General features: G+C 45.1%; 1 protein-coding gene and 1 long non-coding RNA gene across 4 annotated transcripts in view; one reads left to right on the top strand and one right to left on the bottom strand.

The window, feature by feature from the left end:
- The window catches only part of LOC118381245 (ras-GEF domain-containing family member 1B-A-like), a 108,812-nt gene that overhangs the window by 4,595 nt on the left and 84,064 nt on the right, over window positions 1-20,153 (bottom strand). For all 3 annotated transcript variants that reach the window (XM_052479723.1, XM_052479721.1, XM_052479722.1), the window contains exons 10-13: window positions 15,204-15,299; window positions 5,638-5,733; window positions 2,651-2,774; window positions 2,298-2,370 (exon numbers count right to left, since the gene is read on the bottom strand). In XM_052479723.1, the coding sequence (XP_052335683.1) occupies window positions 2,298-2,370; window positions 2,651-2,774; window positions 5,638-5,733; window positions 15,204-15,299 (389 nt within the window). The remainder of the gene's footprint in view (window positions 1-2,297; window positions 2,371-2,650; window positions 2,775-5,637; window positions 5,734-15,203; window positions 15,300-20,153) is intronic.
- LOC127911832 (uncharacterized) lies at window positions 15,693-19,689 on the top strand. The gene is made up of 2 exons (XR_008079602.1): window positions 15,693-15,941; window positions 16,712-19,689. It is a non-coding gene; the product is annotated as an uncharacterized LOC127911832 (long non-coding RNA).

Raw genomic sequence — 20,153 nt, 5'->3', positions numbered from 1 at the left:
TCTGTCTCGTCTCGACACCTACACGTTCATTACTATGGGACAGCAGATCGAATTACAATATTGAAACAATGTTGCAAACGTCAGAGAGACAGACTGCAAGGTTTGTACAAATCTCCTCTGTTGAAAACCAATTGTTCGTCTAAAAGAAATGTGAGATAATGTCTAGATGCTTTTTATAGTGGAGATCAAGTTTATAAATTGCCTGGCTGGGCTGATGAGACAGTGGATTGCGCAGTCAGATGGAACGGAGTAAATAGGCATTTTAACGTCATAGATTTAGCTGGTGGTAACTTGTGGAATAGACACCAGCTGGAATGCAGTATTAACCAATCAGCATCCAGGATTAGACCCAGGAGAGAGAGAGAAACTACACCAGTCTGGAGTCTCAGTGGGGAGAAAGAGAAACTACACCAGTCTGGAGTCTCGGTGGGGAGAAAGAGAAACTACACCAGTCTGGAGTCTCAGTGGGGAGAAAGAGAAACTACACCAGTCTGGAGTCTCAGTGGGGAGAGAGACAGAAACTACACCAGTCTGGAGTCTCAGTGGGGAGAGAGAGAGATAAACTACACCAGTCTGTAGTCTCAGTGGGGAGAAAGAGAAACTACACCAGTCTGGAGTCTCAGTGGGGAGAAAGAGAAACTACACCAGTCTGGAGTCTCAGTGGGGAGAAAGAGAAACTACACCAGTCTGGAGTCTCAGTGGGGGGAGAGAGAGAAACTACACCAGTCTGGAGTCTCAGTGGGGGGAGAGACAGAAACTACACCAGTCTGGAGTCTCAGTGGGGGAAGAGAGAGAAACTACACCAGTCTGGAGTCTCAGTGGGGGGAGAGACAGAAACTACACCAGTCTGTAGTCTCAGTGGGGAGAGAGAGAAACTACACCAGTCTGTAGTCTCAGTGGGGGGAAAGAGAAACTACACCAGTCTGGAGTCTCGGTGGGGAGAAAGAGAAACTACACCAGTCTGGAGTCTCAGTGGGGAGAAAGAGAAACTACACCAGTCTGGAGTCTCAGTGGGGAGAGAGACAGAAACTACACCAGTCTGGAGTCTCAGTGGGGAGAGAGAGAGATAAACTACACCAGTCTGTAGTCTCAGTGGGGAGAAAGAGAAACTACACCAGTCTGGAGTCTCAGTGGGGAGAGAGAGAAACTACACCAGTCTGTAGTCTCAGTGGGGAGAAAGAGAAACTACACCAGTCTGGAGTCTCAGTGGGGAGAAAGAGAAACTACACCAGTCTGGAGTCTCAGTGGGGAGAAAGAGAAACTACACCAGTCTGGAGTCTCAGTGGGGGGAGAGAGAGAAACTACACCAGTCTGGAGTCTCAGTGGGGGGAGAGAGAGAAACTACACCAGTCTGGAGTCTCAGTGGGGGGAGAGACAGAAACTACACCAGTCTGGAGTCTCAGTGGGGGAGAGAGAGATAAACTACACCAGTCTGTAGTCTCAGTGGGGAGAAAGAGAAACTACACCAGTCTGGAGTCTCAGTGGGGAGAAAGAGAAACTACACCAGTCTGTAGTCTCAGTGGGGAGAGAGAGAAACTACACCAGTCTGGAGTCTCAGTGGGGGGAGAGACAGAAACTACACCAGTCTGGAGTCTCAGTGGGGAGAGAGAGAAACTACACCAGTCTGGAGTCTCAGTGGGGGAGAGACAGAAACTACACCAGTCTGGAGTCTCAGTGGGGGGAAGAGACAGAAACTACACCAGTCTGTAGTCTCAGTGGGGAGAAAGAGAAACTACACCAGTCTGTAGTCTCAGTGGGGAGAGAGACAGAAACTACACCAGTCTGTAGTCTCAGTGGGGAGAAAGAGAAACTACACCAGTCTGGAGTCTCAGTGGGGAGAGAGAGAAACTACACCAGTCTGGAGTCTCAGTGGGGGAAGAGAGAGAAACTACACCAGTCTGGAGTCTCAGTGGGGAGAAAGAGAAACTACACCAGTCTGGAGTCTCAGTGGGGGAAGAGAGAGAAACTACACCAGTCTGGAGTCTCAGTGGGGGAAGAGAGAGAAACTACACCAGTCTGGAGTCTCAGTGGGGGAAGAGAGAGAAACTACACCAGTCTGGAGTCTCAGTGGGGGAAGAGAGACAGAAACTACACCAGTCTGGAGTCTCAGTGGGGAGAGAGACAGAAACTACACCAGTCTGGAGTCTCAGTGGGGGAAGAGAGAGAAACTACACCAGTCTGGAGTCTCAGTGGGGAGAAAGAGAGATAAACTACACCAGTCTGGAGTAATGGGACAGATTCTGTCGCATTGGGGCTGACCCTAGGGGTACACACAACACCCCGGGGAGGGTACATACCTCAAAGACTTCCATCTGTCCTTCTCCATATTATTCTCAGGGCCTTCACTGTCATAGGAGGCCAGACACAGAGCTGAGAGGAGAGAGAACAGAGAGAACCATCAGCATCACTGTCATAGGAGGCCAGACACAGAGCTGAGAGGAGAGAGAACGTCATTTCCACATTATCATACAGCACATACAACCTGGAGAACACTGAATGTTAAAGTATAGCAGACATATCTAGCGTATTCTTTCCTGAGTTGATTTAGTTTAAAATGATATAATCATTTCGGTACATTGACCTTATACAACGTGGGAGCAGCATTGATTGTGGAGTTAAGTGGGATAAGTTTTTTGAGGGGTGTACATACTGTCCTCGCTGAAGACCGGTGCGGTGAGCAGATACTGGAGAATCTTACGGTCCTTCTCAAACGGACACTCCACCTTCTTCCAAACCATGAACTCGCTAACTTGCTTCGCCATCTCCCAGAATTTCTGAAAAACAACAATAAAACATGAACGCAATGTTAACCCAATATAGATGAATGGAATGTTAACCCAATATAGATTAATGTAATGTTAACCCAATATAGATGAATGTAATGTTAACCCAATATAGATGAATGGAATGTTAACCCAACATAGATGAATGTAATGTTAACCCAACATAGATGAATGTAATGTTAACCCAATATAGATGAATGGAATGTTAACCCAATATAGATGAATGTAATGTTAACCCAATATAGATGAATGTAATGTTAACCCAATATAGATGAATGGAATGTTAACCCAATATAGATGAATGGAATGTTAACCCAACATAGATGAATGGAATGTTAACCCAACATAGATGAATGGAATGTTAACCCAACATAGATGAATGTAATGTTAACCCAATATAGATGAATGGAATGTTAACCCAATATAGATGAATGGAATGTTAACCCAACATAGATGAATGTAATGTTAACCCAATATAGATGAATGGAATGTTAACCCAATATAGATGAATGGAATGTTAACCCAATATAGATGAATGGAATGTTAACCCAACATAGATGAATGGAATGTTAACCCAACATAGATGAATGTAATGTTAACCCAATATAGATGAATGTAATGTTAACCCAATATAGATGAATGGAATGTTAACCCAACATAGATGAATGTAATGTTAACCCAACATAGATGAATGTAATGTTAACCCAATATAGATGAATGGAATGTTAACCCAATATAGATGAATGGAATGTTAACCCAATATAGATGAATGTAATGTTAACCCAATATAGATGAATGTAATGTTAACCCAATATAGATGAATGGAATGTTAACCCAACATAGATGAATGGAATGTTAACCCAACATAGATGAATGGAATGTTAACCCAATATAGATGAATGGAATGTTAACCCAATATAGATGAATGTAATGTTAACCCAACATAGATGAATGTAATGTTAACCCAATATAGATGAATGGAATGTTAACCCAATATAGATGAATGTAATGTTAACCCAATATAGATGAATGTAATGTTAACCCAATATAGATGAATGGAATGTTAACCCAATATAGATGAATGGAATGTTAACCCAATATAGATGAATGTAATGTTAACCCAATATAGATGAATGGAATGTTAACCCAATATAGATGAATGGAATGTTAACCCAATATAGATGAATGGAATGTTAACCCAATATAGATGAATGTAATGTTAACCCAATATAGATGAATGGAATGTTAACCCAATATAGATGAATGTAATGTTAACCCAATATAGATGAATGGAATGTTAACCCAATATAGATGAATGGAATGTTAACCCAATATAGATGAATGTAATGTTAACCCAATATAGATGAATGGAATGTTAACCCAATATAGATGAATGTAATGTTAACCCAATATAGATGAATGGAATGTTAACCCAATATAGATGAATGTAATGTTAACCCAATATAGATGAATGGAATGTTAACCCAACATAGATGAATGTAATGTTAACCCAATATAGATGAATGGAATGTTAACCCAACATAGATGAATGGAATGTTAACCCAACATAGATGAATGGAATGTTAACCCAACATAGATGAATGTAATGTTAACCCAACATAGATGAATGGCTGGTCACAGTAGAAATGATTTCACAGTACCACAACTGATGGTAACATTCACTTATCTCAGGACTGGCTGCCCTGATGACTGTCTGCCCTGATGACTTGGCTGCCCTAATGACTTGGCTGCCCTGATGACTTGGCTGCCCTGATGACTGTCTGCCCTGATTACTGGCTGCCCTGATGGCTTGGCTGCCCTGATGACTGTCTGCCCTGATGACTGTCTGCCCTGATGACTGTCTGCCCTGATGACTTGGCTGCCCTGATGACTGTCTGCCCTGATGACTTGGCTGCCCTGATGACTGTCTGCCCTGATGACTGGCTGCCCTGATGGCTTGGCTGCCCTGATGACTGTCTGCCCTGATGACTGTCTGCCCTGATGACTGTCTGCCCTGATGACTGTCTGCCCTGATGACTGTCTGCCCTGATGACCGTCTGCCCTGATGACTGGCTGCCCTGATGACTGTCTGCCCTGATGACTTGGCTGCCCTGATGACGGTCTGCCCTGATGACTGTCTGCCCTGATGACTGTCTGCCCTGATGACTGTCTGCCCTGATGACTGTCTGGGTCTCCAATGATAAAGTCTTAATTCCACTGCAGAGCAGAAGTCTTACTTCCTCATTCTCTGTCAGTTATTGGGGAAGAAAAAATAAATAAAGTCCTTTTCCGTTACTATGTACTGTAAATATGTTGGTGTGCAAACGGTCTCCTTTTAGCAATGAGACATTTCTGAAACTGCTGGATCTGGGTTTACGTAACAACCTTACTTCATCTTATTACTGAGGTGGACAAACCCTTGTCAAAATGTAAACCTCAGTAGTGAACCAAACCCTCAGTTGTGGTACTCCGAAAAAAAAATATTCATAAAAACATAAGGTCATTCTGGAAGTCTCTGGTGGGCCAAACTAATTTGGCCAAGTTCGGTCCCCAGGACCCATTTTTTTTAAATCTTTATTTAACCAGGCAAGTCAGTTAAGAACAAATTCTTATTTTCAATGACGGCCTAGGAACAGTGGGTTAACTGCCTGTTCAGGGGCAGAACGACAGATTTGTACCTTGTCAACTCGGGGATTAGAACTTGCAACTTTTCAGTTACTAGTCCAACGCTCTAACCACTAGGCTACCTTTCGGTTACTAGTCCAACGCTCTAACCACTAGGCTTCCCTGCAGCCCCAGGGTCCCCATATTGGGGGGATTTCCTTACAAACAACAAGCTGTTTCCCAAACACACCTCAAAGTTTACATGTCCATTCTGCATCCTGTTGGAACATCCCTCGTTCAGGAAATAGATGTCTTTGATCAGTAGGCTGAAGAACGGGATGACGATCTGAGAGAGAGAGAGAGAGAGAGAGAGAGAAGAAAGAGATGAGAGAGAACAGAAAGAGAAGATAGAGAGAGTGAGAAGAGAGATGAGACAGAACAGAAAGAGAAGGTTACAGGGGTCAGGTTACAGGTGGACAGGATAGTTCCTAACCACTCTGGTCTGGTGGAGAGATGGACAGGATAGTTCCTAACCACTCTGGTCTGGTGGAGAGATGGACAGGATAGTTCCTAACCACTCTGGTCTGGTGGAGAGATGGACAGGATAGTTCCTAACCACTCTGGTCTGGTGGAGAGATGGACAGGATAGTTCCTAACCACTCTGGTCTGGTGGAGAGATGGACAGGATAGTTCCTAACCACTCTAGTCTGGTGGAGAGATGGACAGGATAGTTCTAGCAGGACATGTTGCCTTGACTAAATAAAATAAACAAATCTTCAATTTGCAACTGAATCAAATCGAGTGCTGGTCTGTGTTTCATTGTTATGTGATTGACTGTTGGCTTCAAGCACCTTTCACTGTTATTACACAAGAGGAGAGCGTTGAGCGCATTGCAGCCCATCGGGAGCTTGACAGCAGAACAGAGGAAGTGGTTTACTGGTTTACTCAAAGGGAGACGGAGGGTTTGTTAGGTAACATAGCATAGAAATAGATTGACTAGAACAGACATTACCATCCAAGTCAATGTTATGTGATGAGTGTTGATTCTATTTCAATATGTAACATCCTCTCGCCCAAATATCCACTGTCCTTTCATTGCCTACTTTCTACTTCCCTATCAACGGTATTCTCTTCTATAAACTGGATCAGAGAGAACATAAGAACATCAGAACATGAGAACATCAGAACATGAGAACATAAGAACATCAGAACATGAGAACATAAGAACATGAGAACATCAGAACATGAGAACATAAGAACATCAGAACATAAGAACATCAGAACATGAGAACATCAGAACATGAGAACATAAGAACATCAGAACATGAGAACATAAGAACATCAGAACATGAGAACATCAGAACTCTTTTCATGCCATTGTGTTAAAACAATTATATACACAGTACTAGTCAAAAGTTTGGACACAGCTACTCATTCAAGGGTTTTCCTGTAGTTTTACTATTTTCTACATTGTAGAATAATAGTGAAGACATCAAAACTATGAAATAACACATTATGGAATCATGTAGTAACCAAAAAAGTGTTATACAAATCAAAATATATTTTAGATTTGAGATTCTTCAAAGTAGCAATCCTTTGCCTTGATGACAGTTTCGCACACTCTTGGCATTCTCTCAACCAGCTTCACCTGGAATGCTTTTCCAACCGTCTTGAAGGAGTTCCCACCCATACTGAGCACTTGTTGGCTGCCTTTCCTTCCCTCTGCAGTCCAACTCATCCCAAACCATCTCAATTGGGTTGTGATCGGGTGATTGTGGAGGCCAGGTCATCTGATGCAGCACTCCATCACTCGCCGTCTTGGTCAAATAGCCCAAATACTAATTGAGTGTATGTAAACTTCTGACCCACTGTGATGTGATGAAATAAATAAAAGCTGAAATAAATAATTCTCTTTACTATTATTCTGACATTTCACATTCTTAAAATAATGTGGTGATCCTAACTGACCTAAGACAGGGAATTTTTACTAGGATTAAATGTCAGGAATTAGATCAAAATGAAAAAGACAGGAGGGACCTGATCCAAGATCAGCGCTCCTACTCAGCTCTGTGAGGGATTACAGGCCAGCTCTGTGAGGGAATACAGGCCAGCTCTGTGAGGGAATACAAGCCAGCTCTGTGAGGGATTACAGGCCAGCTCCGTGAGGGAATACAGGCCAGCTCTGTGAGGGAATACAGGCCAGCTCTGTGAGGGAATACAGGCCAGCTCTGTGAGGGAATACAGGCCAGCTCTGTGAGGGAATACAGGCCAGCTCTGTGAGGGATTACAGGCCAGCTCTGTGAGGGATTACAGGCCAGCTCTGTGAGTGAATACAGCCCGGCTCTGTGAGGGAATACAGGCCAGCTCTGTGAGGAATACAGGCCAGCATTGTGAGGGAATACAGGCCAGCTCCGTGAGGAATACAGGCCAGCTCCGTGAGGGAATACAGGCCAGCTCCGTGAGGAATACAGGCCAGCTCTGTGAGGAATACAGGCCAGCTCTGTGAGGGATTACAGGCCAGCTCTGTGAGGGAATACAGGCCAGCTCTGTGAGTGAATACAGGCCGGCTCTGTGAGGAATACAGGCCAGCTCTGTGAGGGAATACAGGCCAGCATTGTGAGGGAATACAGGCCAGCTCCGTGAGGGAATACAGGCCAGCTCCGTGAGGGAATACAGGCCAGCTCCGTGAGGGAATACAGGCCAGCTCCGTGAGGGAATACAGGCCAGCTCTGTGAGGGAATACAGGCCAGCTCTGTGAGGGATTACAGGCCAGCTCTGTGAGGGAATACAGGCCAGCTCTGTGAGGGAATACAGGCCAGCTCTGTGAGGAATACAGGCCAGCTCTGTGAGGAATACAGGCCAGCTCCGTGAGGAATACAGGCCAGCTCTGTGAGGAATACAGGCCAGCTCCGTGAGGGAATACAGGCCAGCTCTGTGAGGCAATACAGGCCAGCTCTGTGAGGAATACAGGCCAGCTCTGTGAGGAATACAGGCCAGCTCTGTGAGGGAATACAGGCCAGCTCTGTGAGGGAATACAGGCCAGCTCTGTGAGGGAATACAGGCCAGCTCTGTGAGGGAATACAGGCCAGCTCGGTGAGGAATACAGGCCAGCTCTGTGAGGAATACAGGCCAGCTCGGTGAGGAATACAGGCCAGCTCGGTGAGGAATACAGGCCAGCTCCGTGAGGAATACAGGCCAGCTCGGTGAGGGAATACAGGCCAGCTCTGTGAGGAATACAGGCCAGCTCTGTGAGGAATACAGGCCAGCTCTGTGAGGGAATACAGGCCAGCTCTGTGAGGGAATACAGGCCAGCTCTGTGAGGGAATACAGGCCAGCTCTGTGAGGGAATACAGGCCAGCTCCGTGAGGGAATACAGGCCAGCTCTGTGAGGGAATACAGGCCAGCTCGGTGAGGGAATACAGGCCAGCTCTGTGAGGGAATACAGGCCAGCTCTGTGAGGGAATACAGGCCAGCTCTGTGAGGGAACAGTGTAATACAGTGTGCGATGAAGCACTGATCAACAAACATGTGATGTTCCGCTTGAGTTTTATATCAACGGCTCCTCAACTGCCCAACGTGTCATTCTAATCAAATTGAATAAAGTAAACAACACAGAATGTACCAAATGATATCAGTCTTCCTGCTCTCTCTCTGCTCTCCGTGACACTGAGGCCCCTCTATAAACCCAGGACAGCTCTGAACAGAGGACAGAGGACAAAGTGGGAGAATGAGAGGAGAGAAAACATGTTGTATAAACAACATTACCACAAGACCAGTGCCCCCCCCCCCCAAAAAAAGTCCACATCTGCTATGGCGTGTGCAGGGCTCTAAATGATACACATTTTGTAATTGGTAGCACTAGTGCTCCATACTTTAAAAAGTTAGCAGCACAACATCAAATGGAGGAGCACCAGAAAAAAACAGAAGTTTTATTTTTGACATTGATTGAGATATAGCCTATATCAACGGTATTCAACTGTTACCTTAAAAGAGGTACAGGGCCTGTTGGCTTCCTGTTCTACCTGATCATTAATTGTACACACCTGGTATCGTGTCCCAAGTCTAAAACAGTCCCTGTTTAGAGGGGAACAATGAAGAAAATAAGAAAAATCAGTGGAACTGGCTTCGAGGTCCAGAGTTGAGTATGAGGAGCCTATATCTAGATATGTTGTGCCCCTAGGAACTAATATGTTGTGCCCCTAGGAACTAATATGTTGTGCCCCTAGGAACTAATATGTTGTGCCCCTAGGAACTAATATGTTGTGCCCCTAGGAACTAATATGTTGTGCCCCTAGGAACTAATATGTTGTGCCCCTAGGAACTAATATGTAACTCAAATACATTTATTTATTTTTAAAGCTAAAAAATGTTGATACAAATATCAGTCATTGAAATTAAAAAGTCATTTGTGGAATGTTAGGTTTCTACATTATATAAAATCCCTATTTTTCCTATTGAGACGGTTACATAGAAAACACTGTCCCTTTAAGAGCATCATGTTATGAGATGACAACATGTAAGAGATATGTCATTTCCTGAAGAACCTGTCCCTTTTCCTTTCTGTGTCCCAAATGTTTGGATATACTGATAAAGTTACCAGGTTGTTAGCTAGCTAGCTAAGAATCCCCAAACTGACAAGGTACAAATCTGTCATTCTGCCACGGAACAGGCAGTTAACCCACTGTTCCCAAGGCCGTCATTGAAAATAAGAATTTGTTCTTAACTGACTTGCCTCGTTAAATAAATATGCAAACCAAATTGGTTGTACTTTAGAGCCCTGGGCACATGTGTAAATATACGTGTTTTTATTTGACCCATAAACAAACCCTCATTAGATGAAGAAGTCACAAGAACAAGAAGGAACATTCCAGTGTTCTGCCTGGGAGTTTGGAACATTCCAGTGTTCTGCCTGGGAGTTTGGAACATTCCAGTGTTCTGCCTGGGAATTTGGAACATTCCAGTGTTCTGCCTGGGAGTTTGGAACATTCCAGTGTTCTGCCTGGGAGTTTGGAACATTCCAGTGTTCTGCCTGGGAATTTGGAACATTCCAGTGTTCTGCCTGGGAATTTGGAACATTCCAGTGTTCTGCCTGGGAATTTGGAACATTCCAGTGTTCTGCCTGGGAATTTGGAACATTCCAGTGTTCTGCCTGGGAGTTTGGAACATTCCAGTGTTCTGCCTGGGAGTTTGGAACATTCCAGTGTTCTGCCTGGGAATTTGGAACATTCCAGTGTTCTGCCTGGGAGTTTGGAACATTCCGGTGTTCTGCCTGGGAGTTTGGAACATTCCGGTGTTCTGCCTGGGAGTTTGGAACATTCCGGTGTTCTGCCTGGGAGTTTGGAACATTCCGGTGTTCTGCCTGGGAGTTTGGAACATTCCGGTGTTCTGCCTGGGAGTTTGGAACATTCCGGTGTTCTGCCTGGGAGTTTGGAACATTCCGGTGTTCTGCCTGGGAGTTTGGAACATTCCAGTGTTCTGCCTGGGAGTTTGGAACATTCCAGTGTTATGTCTTATGACCCCCTCACTGTCTGTCTGAGCAGCCAACCCGGGCTCTTCAACACATTTCCACACACATTTCCACACACATAGCTAAATCCCCCTCTCCCCTCCTCCCTTCCCTAAAAGAAACACTCAGCTAATCCATTAAATGTTGACAGTGAACCCTTAGCTAACCCAATCATATTGACACTGCTTGAGCCAACCGTCAACTGAGAGAGAGAGAGACAGAGACAGAGACAGAGAACATTATGTGAGCTGGCAGGCGGCCATGTTTCTTTTTCCATTCCTGAAAAGGAACTGAACATATTTCTGACGGATTAGTAAATGAGGCCCTTCACGTTGTCTCTCTGACGTCAATACCAGAACCAGCTCTCAGCTGACCTATTCATGGCTTCACCTTTTGACTTATCTGCTTCAGAGTCCTTGTTATGTATTCTTGATGTCCCAACTGAACTGATGACCTCAAGAGTTCGTTGTGTTTTAGTGCCAATAACACGACAACACTGAGCAGAGATAACAAGATCGAAGCAGACCAACCGATGGCCACACTGTAGTGCCGGTCTGTTTTCTGTCCTCACACTGTAGTGCCGGTCTGTTTTCTGTCCTCACACTGTAGTGCCGGTCTAGAATGTTTATCAAGTTCTTCTCGTTCCCAACAAATTCCCTCCACTTGTTTCCGGGTTACATGAAAGACACTCACGATACAGACCTCCACTTTATGTAATAATGAATTGCTGCTCATCAGTTGTGAGAGAGACGGACTGTTTGTTAGTCTTCTGGGCCAAGTAGAGCACAGCGTGCGTCAAACACTTCAAAAACAGCCATTTTACTTGTTTACATAAATGTCAGAAACATTTTAATTGGTGCAGCTGGACAAATCACACACTTAGTGGGTTCTGGGATAATTCAAACAACCAGAGAACAGAGAAATGGGTTCTGGGATAATTCAAACAACCAGAGAGAACAGAGAAATGGGTTCTGGGATAATTCAGACAACCAGAGAGAACAGAGAAATGGGTTCTGGGATAATTCAGACAACCAGAGAGAACAGAGAAATGGGTTCTGGGATAATTCAGACAACAGAGAAATGGGTTCTGGGATAATTCAGACAACCAGAGAGAACAGAGAAATGGGTTCTGGGATAATTCAGACAACAGAGAAATGGGTTCTGGGATAATTCAGACAACTAGAGAGAACAGAGAACGTTCCCACCATTTGGAGAGATCAGAATCTACATCGGAATCACTAAACTGTCTCGGTCTGAAATAGAGGGGTCGCAGGTTTAGAGAGGTGGGCCAGTAACTGGGGGGTTGGGGGTTTAGAGAGGCGAACCAGTTACTAGAGGGTTGAGGGTTGAATCCAAGGGCTGATGAGGAAAAATCTGCCTGAAGAGACTCCACAACTGAAGGCATCAGGATCAGCGTCTCAGAAAAGGTGTCCTGATCTTGGATCAGATCCACCCTGTCCGTGTCATCTTATTCATTACAATCTAAAAAAAAAAAAAAAACGCAACACTGTTCCTAGATCTGCTCACCGGCTCTAACATACCTTATAAATACAGGCCTTGAATCTCAGATGCGTGTGAATGTATCGAATGTGTGTATATTTTTCTCCATCTGAGCTCTTAGAGTGAGTTCAAGCTTTCTACTCCGTTAGCCAGCACCTCGCCTATATAGGTTCTCCTTTATGTTCAAGCTTACTACTCCGTTAGCCAGCACCTCGCCTATATAGGTTCTCCTTTATGTTCAAGCTTACTACTCCGTTAGCCAGCACCTCGCCTATATAGGTTCTCCTTCATGTTCAAGCTTTCTACTCCGTTAGCCAGCACCTCGCCTATATAAGTTCTCCTTTATGTTCAAGCTTTCTACTCCGTTAGCCAGCACCTCGCCTATATAGGTTCTCCTTTACGTTCAAGCTTTCTACTCCATTAACCAGCACCTCGCCTATATAGGTTCTCCTTTATGTTCAAGCTTTCTACTCCATTAACCAGCACCTCGCCTATATAGGTTCTCCTTTATGTTCAAGCTTTCTACTCCATTAGCCAGCACCTCGCCTATATAGGTTCTCCTTTATGTTCAAGCTTTCTACTCCGTTAGCCAGCACCTCGCCTATATAGGTTCTCCTTTATGTTCAAGCTTTCTACTCCGTTAGCCAGCACCTCGCCTATATAGGTTCTCCTTTATGTTCAAGCTTACTACTCCGTTAGCCAGCATCTCGCCTATATAGGTTCTCCTTTATGTTCAAGCTTTCTACTCCGTTAGCCAGCACCTCGCCTATATAGGTTCTCCTTTATGTTCAAGCTTTCTACTCCGTTAGCCAGCACCTCGCCTATATAGGTTCTCCTTTATGTTCAAGCTTACTACTCCGTTAGCCAGCATCTCGCCTATATAGGTTCTCCTTTATGTTCAAGCTTTCTACTCCGTTAGCCAGCACCTCGCCTATATAGGTTCTCCTTTATGTTCAAGCTTTCTACTCCGTTAGCCAGCACCTCGCCTATATAGGTTATCCTTTATGTTCAGCTTTCTACTCCGTTAGCCAGCACCTAGCCTAGTGGTTAGGTTCTCCTTTATGTTCAAGCTTTCTAATCCGTTAGCCAGCACCTCGCCTATATAGGTTCTCCTTCATGTTCAAGCTTTCTACTCCGTTAGCCAGCACCTCGCCTATATAGGTTCTCCTTATGTTCAAGCTTTCTACTCCGTTAGCCAGCATCTAGCCGCCTATATAGGTTCTCCTTTATGTTCAAGCTTACTACTCCGTAAGCCAGCACCTCGCCTATATAGGTTCTCCTTTATGTTCAAGCTTTCTACTCCGTTAGCCAGCACCTCGCCTATATAGGTTCTCCTTTATGTTCAAGCTTACTACTCCGTTAGCCAGCACCTCGCCTATATAGGTTCTCCTTCATGTTCAAGCTTTCTACTCCGTTAGCCAGCACCTAGCCTATAGAGGTTCTCCTTTATGTTCAAGCTTTCTACTCCGTTAGCCAGCACCTAGCCTATAGGTTCTCCTTTATGTTCAAGCTTTCTACTTGGACTAGTAGCCAGCACCTCGCCTATATAGGTTCTCCTTTATGTTCAAGCTTTCTACTCCGTTAGCCAGCACCTCGCCTATATAGGTTCTAACCCTTTATGTTCAAGCTTTCTACTCCGTTAGCCAGCACCTCGCCTATGGTTAGGTTCTAACCCTTCATGTTCAAGCTTTTACTCCGTTAGCCAGCACCTCGCCTATATAGGTTCTCCTTTATGTTCAAGCTTTCTACTGTTAGCCAGCACCTCGCCTATATAGGTTCTCCTTTATGTTCAAGCTTACTACTAACCAGCGTTAGCCAGCATCTCGCCTATATAGGTTCTCCTTTATGTTCAAGCTTTCTACTCCGTTAGCCAGCACCTCGCCTATTAGGTTCTCCTTTATGTTCAAGCTTTCTACTCCGTTAGCCAGCACCTCGCCTATATAGGTTATCCTTTATGTTCAAGCTTTCTACTCCGTTAGCCAGCACCTCGCCTATATAGGTTCTCCTTTATGTTCAAGCTTTCTAATCCGTTAGCCAGCACCTCGCCTATATAGGTTCTCCTTCATGTTCAAGCTTTCTACTCCGTTAGCCAGCACCTCGCCTATATAGGTTCTCCTTTATGTTCAAGCTTTCTACTCCGTTAGCCAGCATCTCGCCTATATAGGTTCTCCTTTATGTTCAAGCTTACTACTCCGTAAGCCAGCACCTCGCCTATATAGGTTCTCCTTTATGTTCAAGCTTTCTACTCCGTTAGCCAGCACCTCGCCTATATAGGTTCTCCTTTATGTTCAAGCTTACTACTCCGTTAGCCAGCACCTCGCCTATATAGGTTCTCCTTCATGTTCAAGCTTTCTACTCCGTTAGCCAGCACCTCGCCTATATAGGTTCTCCTTTATGTTCAAGCTTTCTACTCCGTTAGCCAGCACCTCGCCTATATAGGTTCTCCTTTATGTTCAAGCTTTCTACTCCGTTAGCCAGCACCTCGCCTATATAGGTTCTCCTTTATGTTCAAGCTTTCTACTCCGTTAGCCAGCACCTCGCCTATATAGGTTCTCCTTTATGTTCAAGCTTTCTACTCCGTTAGCCAGCACCTCGCCTATATAGGTTCTCCTTCATGTTCAAGCTTTCTACTCCGTTAGCCAGCACCTCGCCTATATAGGTTCTCCTTTATGTTCAAGCTTTCTACTCCATTAGCCAGCACCTCGCCTATATAGGTTCTCCTTCATGTTCAAGCTTTCTACTCCATTAGCCAGCACCTCGCCTATATAGGTGTGCATTTCTTTTTCCTTCTAGAATGTATGGAAGCTCACCTTCTCTCTAGTGCTGTTGGCTGTTCTGGACCTCTGCGTCGCTCCTCTAAACGCTGTTCTGTAGTTGTAGAAGTTACCGGAAGGATCCATCTGGAGCTGGAGAGAAAGATTAGCATTATAACGGCAGTATAGCAGCAGGATTTTAATGTTGTGTTTATTTATTTAACACGGCAAAGTTAGTTAAAGAACAGAGCTCACTAATTAACGAAACAGAGTCCGACACATTCCTGTGGGAACACAATGAGGCGACCATCGATTACCCAGGGCAAACCCTAACACGGACGACCATGGGCAAAACAATTGTGCGCCGCCCTGTGGGACTCCCAATCACAACCGGTTGTGATACAGCCTGGAATCGAACCAAGGTCTGTAGTGACGACCTCTAGCACTGAGATGCAGTGCCTTAGACCGCTGTGCCACTCTGGTAGCCCGAGAAAGCTCTCAGATGAAATATTGGTTGTAACTACATCCTCAGACAGTGAGATGGCGATCCTATGATTCAGTTCATCTTAGAGTTCATCTTCCTCATCATATGAGGCGGCAGCGTAGCCTAGTGGTTAGAGCGTTGGACTAGTAACCAGCAGGTAGCCTAGTGGTTAGAGTGTTGGACTAGTAACCAGCAGGTAGCCTAGTGGTTAGAGCGTTGGACTAGTAACCAGCAGGTAGCCTAGTGGTTAGAGCGTTGGACTAGTAACCAGCAGGTAGCCTAGTGGTTAGTGTTGGACTAGTAACCAGCAGGTAGCCTAGTGGTTAGAGTGTTGGACTAGTAACCAGCAGGTAGCCTAGTGGTTAGTGTTGGACTAGTAACCAGCAGGTAGCCTAGTGGTTAGAGTGTTGGACTAGTAACCAGCAGGTAGCCTAGTGGTTAGTGTTGGACTAGTAACCAGCAGGTAGCCTAGTGGTTAGAGTGTTAGACTAGTAACCAGCAGGTAGCCTAGTGGTTAGTGTTGGACTAGTAACCAGCAGGTAGCCTAGTGGTTAGAGCGTTGGACTAGTAACCAGCAGGTAGCCTAGTGGTTAGAGCGTTGGACTAGTAACCAGCAGGTAGCCTAGTGGTTAGAGTGTTGGACTAGTAACCAGCAGGTAGCCTAATGGTTAGAGTGTTGGACTAGTAACCAGCAGGTAGCCTAGTGGTTAGAGCGTTGGACTAGTAACCAGCAGGTAGCCTAATGGTTAGAGTGTTGGACTAGTAACCAGCAGGTAGCCTAATGGTTAGAGTGTTGGACTAGTAACCAGCAGGTAGCCTAGTGGTTAGAGCGTTGGACTAGTAACCAGCAGGTAGCCTAGTGGTTAGAGTGTTGGACTAGTAACCAGCAGGTAGCCTAGTGGTTAGAGCGTTGGACTAGTAACCAGCAGGTAGCCTAGTGGTTAGTGTTGGACTAGTAACCAGCAGGTAGCTTAGTGGTTAGAGCGTTGGACTAGTAACCAGCAGGTAGCCTAGTGGTTAGAGCGTTGGACTAGTAACCAGCAGGTAGCTTAGTGGTTAGTGTTGGACTAGTAACCAGCAGGTAGCCTAGTGGTTAGAGCGTTGGACTAGTAACCAGCAGGTAGCCTAGTGGTTAGAGCGTTGGACTAGTAACCAGCAGGTAGCTTAGTGGTTAGTGTTGGACTAGTAACCAGCAGGTAGCCTAGTGGTTAGAGCGTTGGACTAGTAACCAGCAGGTAGCTTAGTGGTTAGTGTTGGACTAGTAACCAGCAGGTAGCCTAGTGGTTAGAGCGTTGGACTAGTAACCAGCAGGTAGCTTAGTGGTTAGTGTTGGACTAGTAACCAGCAGGTAGCCTAGTGGTTAGAGCGTTGGACTAGTAACCAGCAGGTAGCCTAGTGGTTAGAGCGTTGGACTAGTAACCAGCAGGTAGCTTAGTGGTTAGTGTTGGACTAGTAACCAGCAGGTAGCCTAGTGGTTAGAGTGTTGGACTAGTAACCAGCAGGTAGCCTAGTGGTTAGAGTGTTGGACTAGTAACCAGCAGGTAGCCTAGTGGTTAGACAGTTGGACTAGTAACCAGCAGGTAGCCTAGTGGTTAGAGTGTTGGACTAGTAACCAGCAGGTAGCCTAGTGGTTAGAGCGTTGGACTAGTAACCAGCAGGTAGCCTAGTGGTTAGAGTGTTGGACTAGTAACCAGCAGGTAGCCTAGTGGTTAGAGTGTTGGACTAGTAACCAGCAGGTAGCCTAGTGGTTAGAGTGTTGGACTAGTAACCAGCAGGTAGCCTAGTGGTTAGAGTGTTGGACTAGTAACCAGCAGGTAGCCTAGTGGTTAGAGTGTTGGACTAGTAACCAGCAGGTAGCCTAGTGGTTAGAGTGTTGGACTAGTAACCAGCAGGTAGCCTTGTGGTTAGAGCGTTGGACTAGTAACCGTAAAGGTTGCATGATCGAATCCCCGAGCTGACAAGGTCAAAATCTGTTGTTCTGCCCCCTGAACAAGGCAGTTAATCCACTGTTCCCCGGGTGGGCCGCCATTGAAAATAAGAATTTGTTCTTAACTGACTTGTTCAGTGTGTATTGATTGCATCACTACTTTTGGTAAATGTAAACATATGGTTTGGGTTCAAATATGGTGATTAGGTTAGTTGTTGGCCAGGCTTTGGAGCGATGGTCCACCCTTCATACAGGAAAAAATCTGAACCCATCCACCTCACCACTCCCCTAAAAAAATGGTTTCACTGCATCTCAATGACTCAACCAATCACTCACAGTCACACATAAAGCAACCCTGTCAAATCAACTGCAGGCGCACATATGCAGCGAGACAGATGGAGCCATCAAACCAGCCTACCAGCACTCTGACCTCTATCAACACAGAGGGAGGACACTAACCTAACACCACAGCCACCAACATCACTAGCAACGACATCCCTACAGAGAGAGAGAGAGGACAGAGAGAGGCCCACAAAATGAGGTGGAAACTGAGCTGCACTTCCTAACCTCCTGCCCAATGTATGACCATATTAGAGAGACATATTTCCCTCAGATTACACAGATCCACAAAGAATTCGAAAACAAATCCAATTTTGATAAACTCCCATATCAACTGGGTGAAATTCCACAGTGTGCCATCAAAGCAGCAAGATTTGTGACCTGTTGCCACGAGAAAAGGGCAACCAGTGAAGAACAAACACCATTGTAAATACAACCCATATCTATGCTTATTTATTTTATCTTGTGTCCTTTACCATTTGTACATTGTTAAAACACTGTATATATTTATAATATGACATTTGTAATGTCTTTATTGTTTTGAAACTTCTGTATGTGTGATGTCTACTGTTAATTTTTATTGTTTATTTCACTTTATATATTATCTACCTCACTTGCTTTGGCAATGTTAACACATGTTTCCCATGCCAATAAAGCCCTTGAATTGAATTGAATTGAGAGGACAGAGACAGAGAGAGGACAAAGAGAGAGGACAGAGAGAGAGAGAGGACAGAGAGAAGACAGAGACACAGAGTGAGACAGAGTGAGAGAGAGGGGACAGAGAGAGAGAGAGTACAGACAGAGACAGAGACACAGAGTGAGAGAGAGACAAAGACACAGAGACAGAGAGTGAGAGAGAGGACAGAGAGAGAGAGAGGACAGAGAGAGAGGGGACAGAGAGAGAGACAGAGAGAAGCACTCACCAAAAGCACTCACAAACCTCTACAGATGCACAATCGAGAGCATCCTGGCGGGCTGTATCACCGCCTGGTACGGCAACTGCTCCGCCCTCAACCGTAAGGCTCTCCAGAGGGTAGTGAGGACTGCACAACGCATCACCGGGGGCAAACTACCTGCCCTCCAGGACACCTACACCACCCGATGTTACAGGAAGGCCATAAAGATCATCAAGGACATCAACCACCCGAACCACTGCCTGTTCACCCCGCTATCATCCAGAAGGCGAGGTCAGTACAGGTGCATCAAAGCTGGGACCGAGAGACTGAAAAACAGCTTCTATCTCAAGGCCATCAGACTGTTAAACAGCCACCACTAACATTGAGTGGCTGCTGCCAACACACTGTCATTGACACTGACCCAACTCCAGCCACTTTAATAATGGGAATTGATGGGAAATGATGTAAATATATCACTAGCCACTTTAAACAATGCTACCTTATATAATGTTACTTACCCTACATTATTCATCTCATATGCATACGTATATACTGTACTCTACATCATCGACTGCATCCTTATGTAATACATGTATCACTAGCCACTTTAACTATGCCACTTTGTTTACTTTGTCTACACACTCATCTCATATGTATATACTGTACTCGATACCATCTACTGTATGCTGCTCTGTACCATCACTCATTCATATATCCTTATGTACATATTCCTTATCCCCTTACACTGTGTATAAGACAGTAGTTTTGGAATTGTTAGTTAGATTACTTGTTGGTTATCACTGCATTGTCGGAACTAGAAGCACAAGCATTTCGCTACACTCGCATTAACATCTGCTAACCATGTGTATGTGACAAATAAATTTTGATTTGATTTGATTTGAGAGAAGACAGAGACACAGAGTGAGAGAGAGAGGACAGAGAGAGAGAGAGAGAGAAAGAGAGAGAAGAGAAAGAGAGAGAGAGAGGACAGAGAGAGAGAGAGAGGACAGAGAGAGAGAGGACAGCGAGAGAGGGGACAGAGAGAGAGACAGAGAGAAGACAGAGACACAGAGTGAGAGAGAGAGGACAGAGAGAGAGAGAGAGACAGAAAGAGAGAGAAGAGAAAGAGAGAGACAGAAAGAGAGAGACAGAAAGAGAGAGAAGAGAAAGAGAGAGAGAAACCTGCTCCTTTGATGGCTCCTGGATTCCACTGGGGCCCAACCTGGTTTATCTCTTTAATCTCTGCTACTTCACATCTCCTGACTGGAAGGCCCCCTTCTATATCTGGTTCCTCCATAAACTCCCAGGGAGCTCAGTGTTATCTCAGCCCCAGGAAGAGCTCAACGTCTAGGGCTACCCAT

Source organism: Oncorhynchus keta, chromosome 25, assembly GCF_023373465.1.
Source record: "Oncorhynchus keta strain PuntledgeMale-10-30-2019 chromosome 25, Oket_V2, whole genome shotgun sequence".
Lineage (NCBI taxonomy): Eukaryota > Metazoa > Chordata > Actinopteri > Salmoniformes > Salmonidae > Oncorhynchus > Oncorhynchus keta.
Note: the sequence above shows the minus strand (reverse complement) of the source record. Positions and strands in the feature narration are given on the sequence as shown.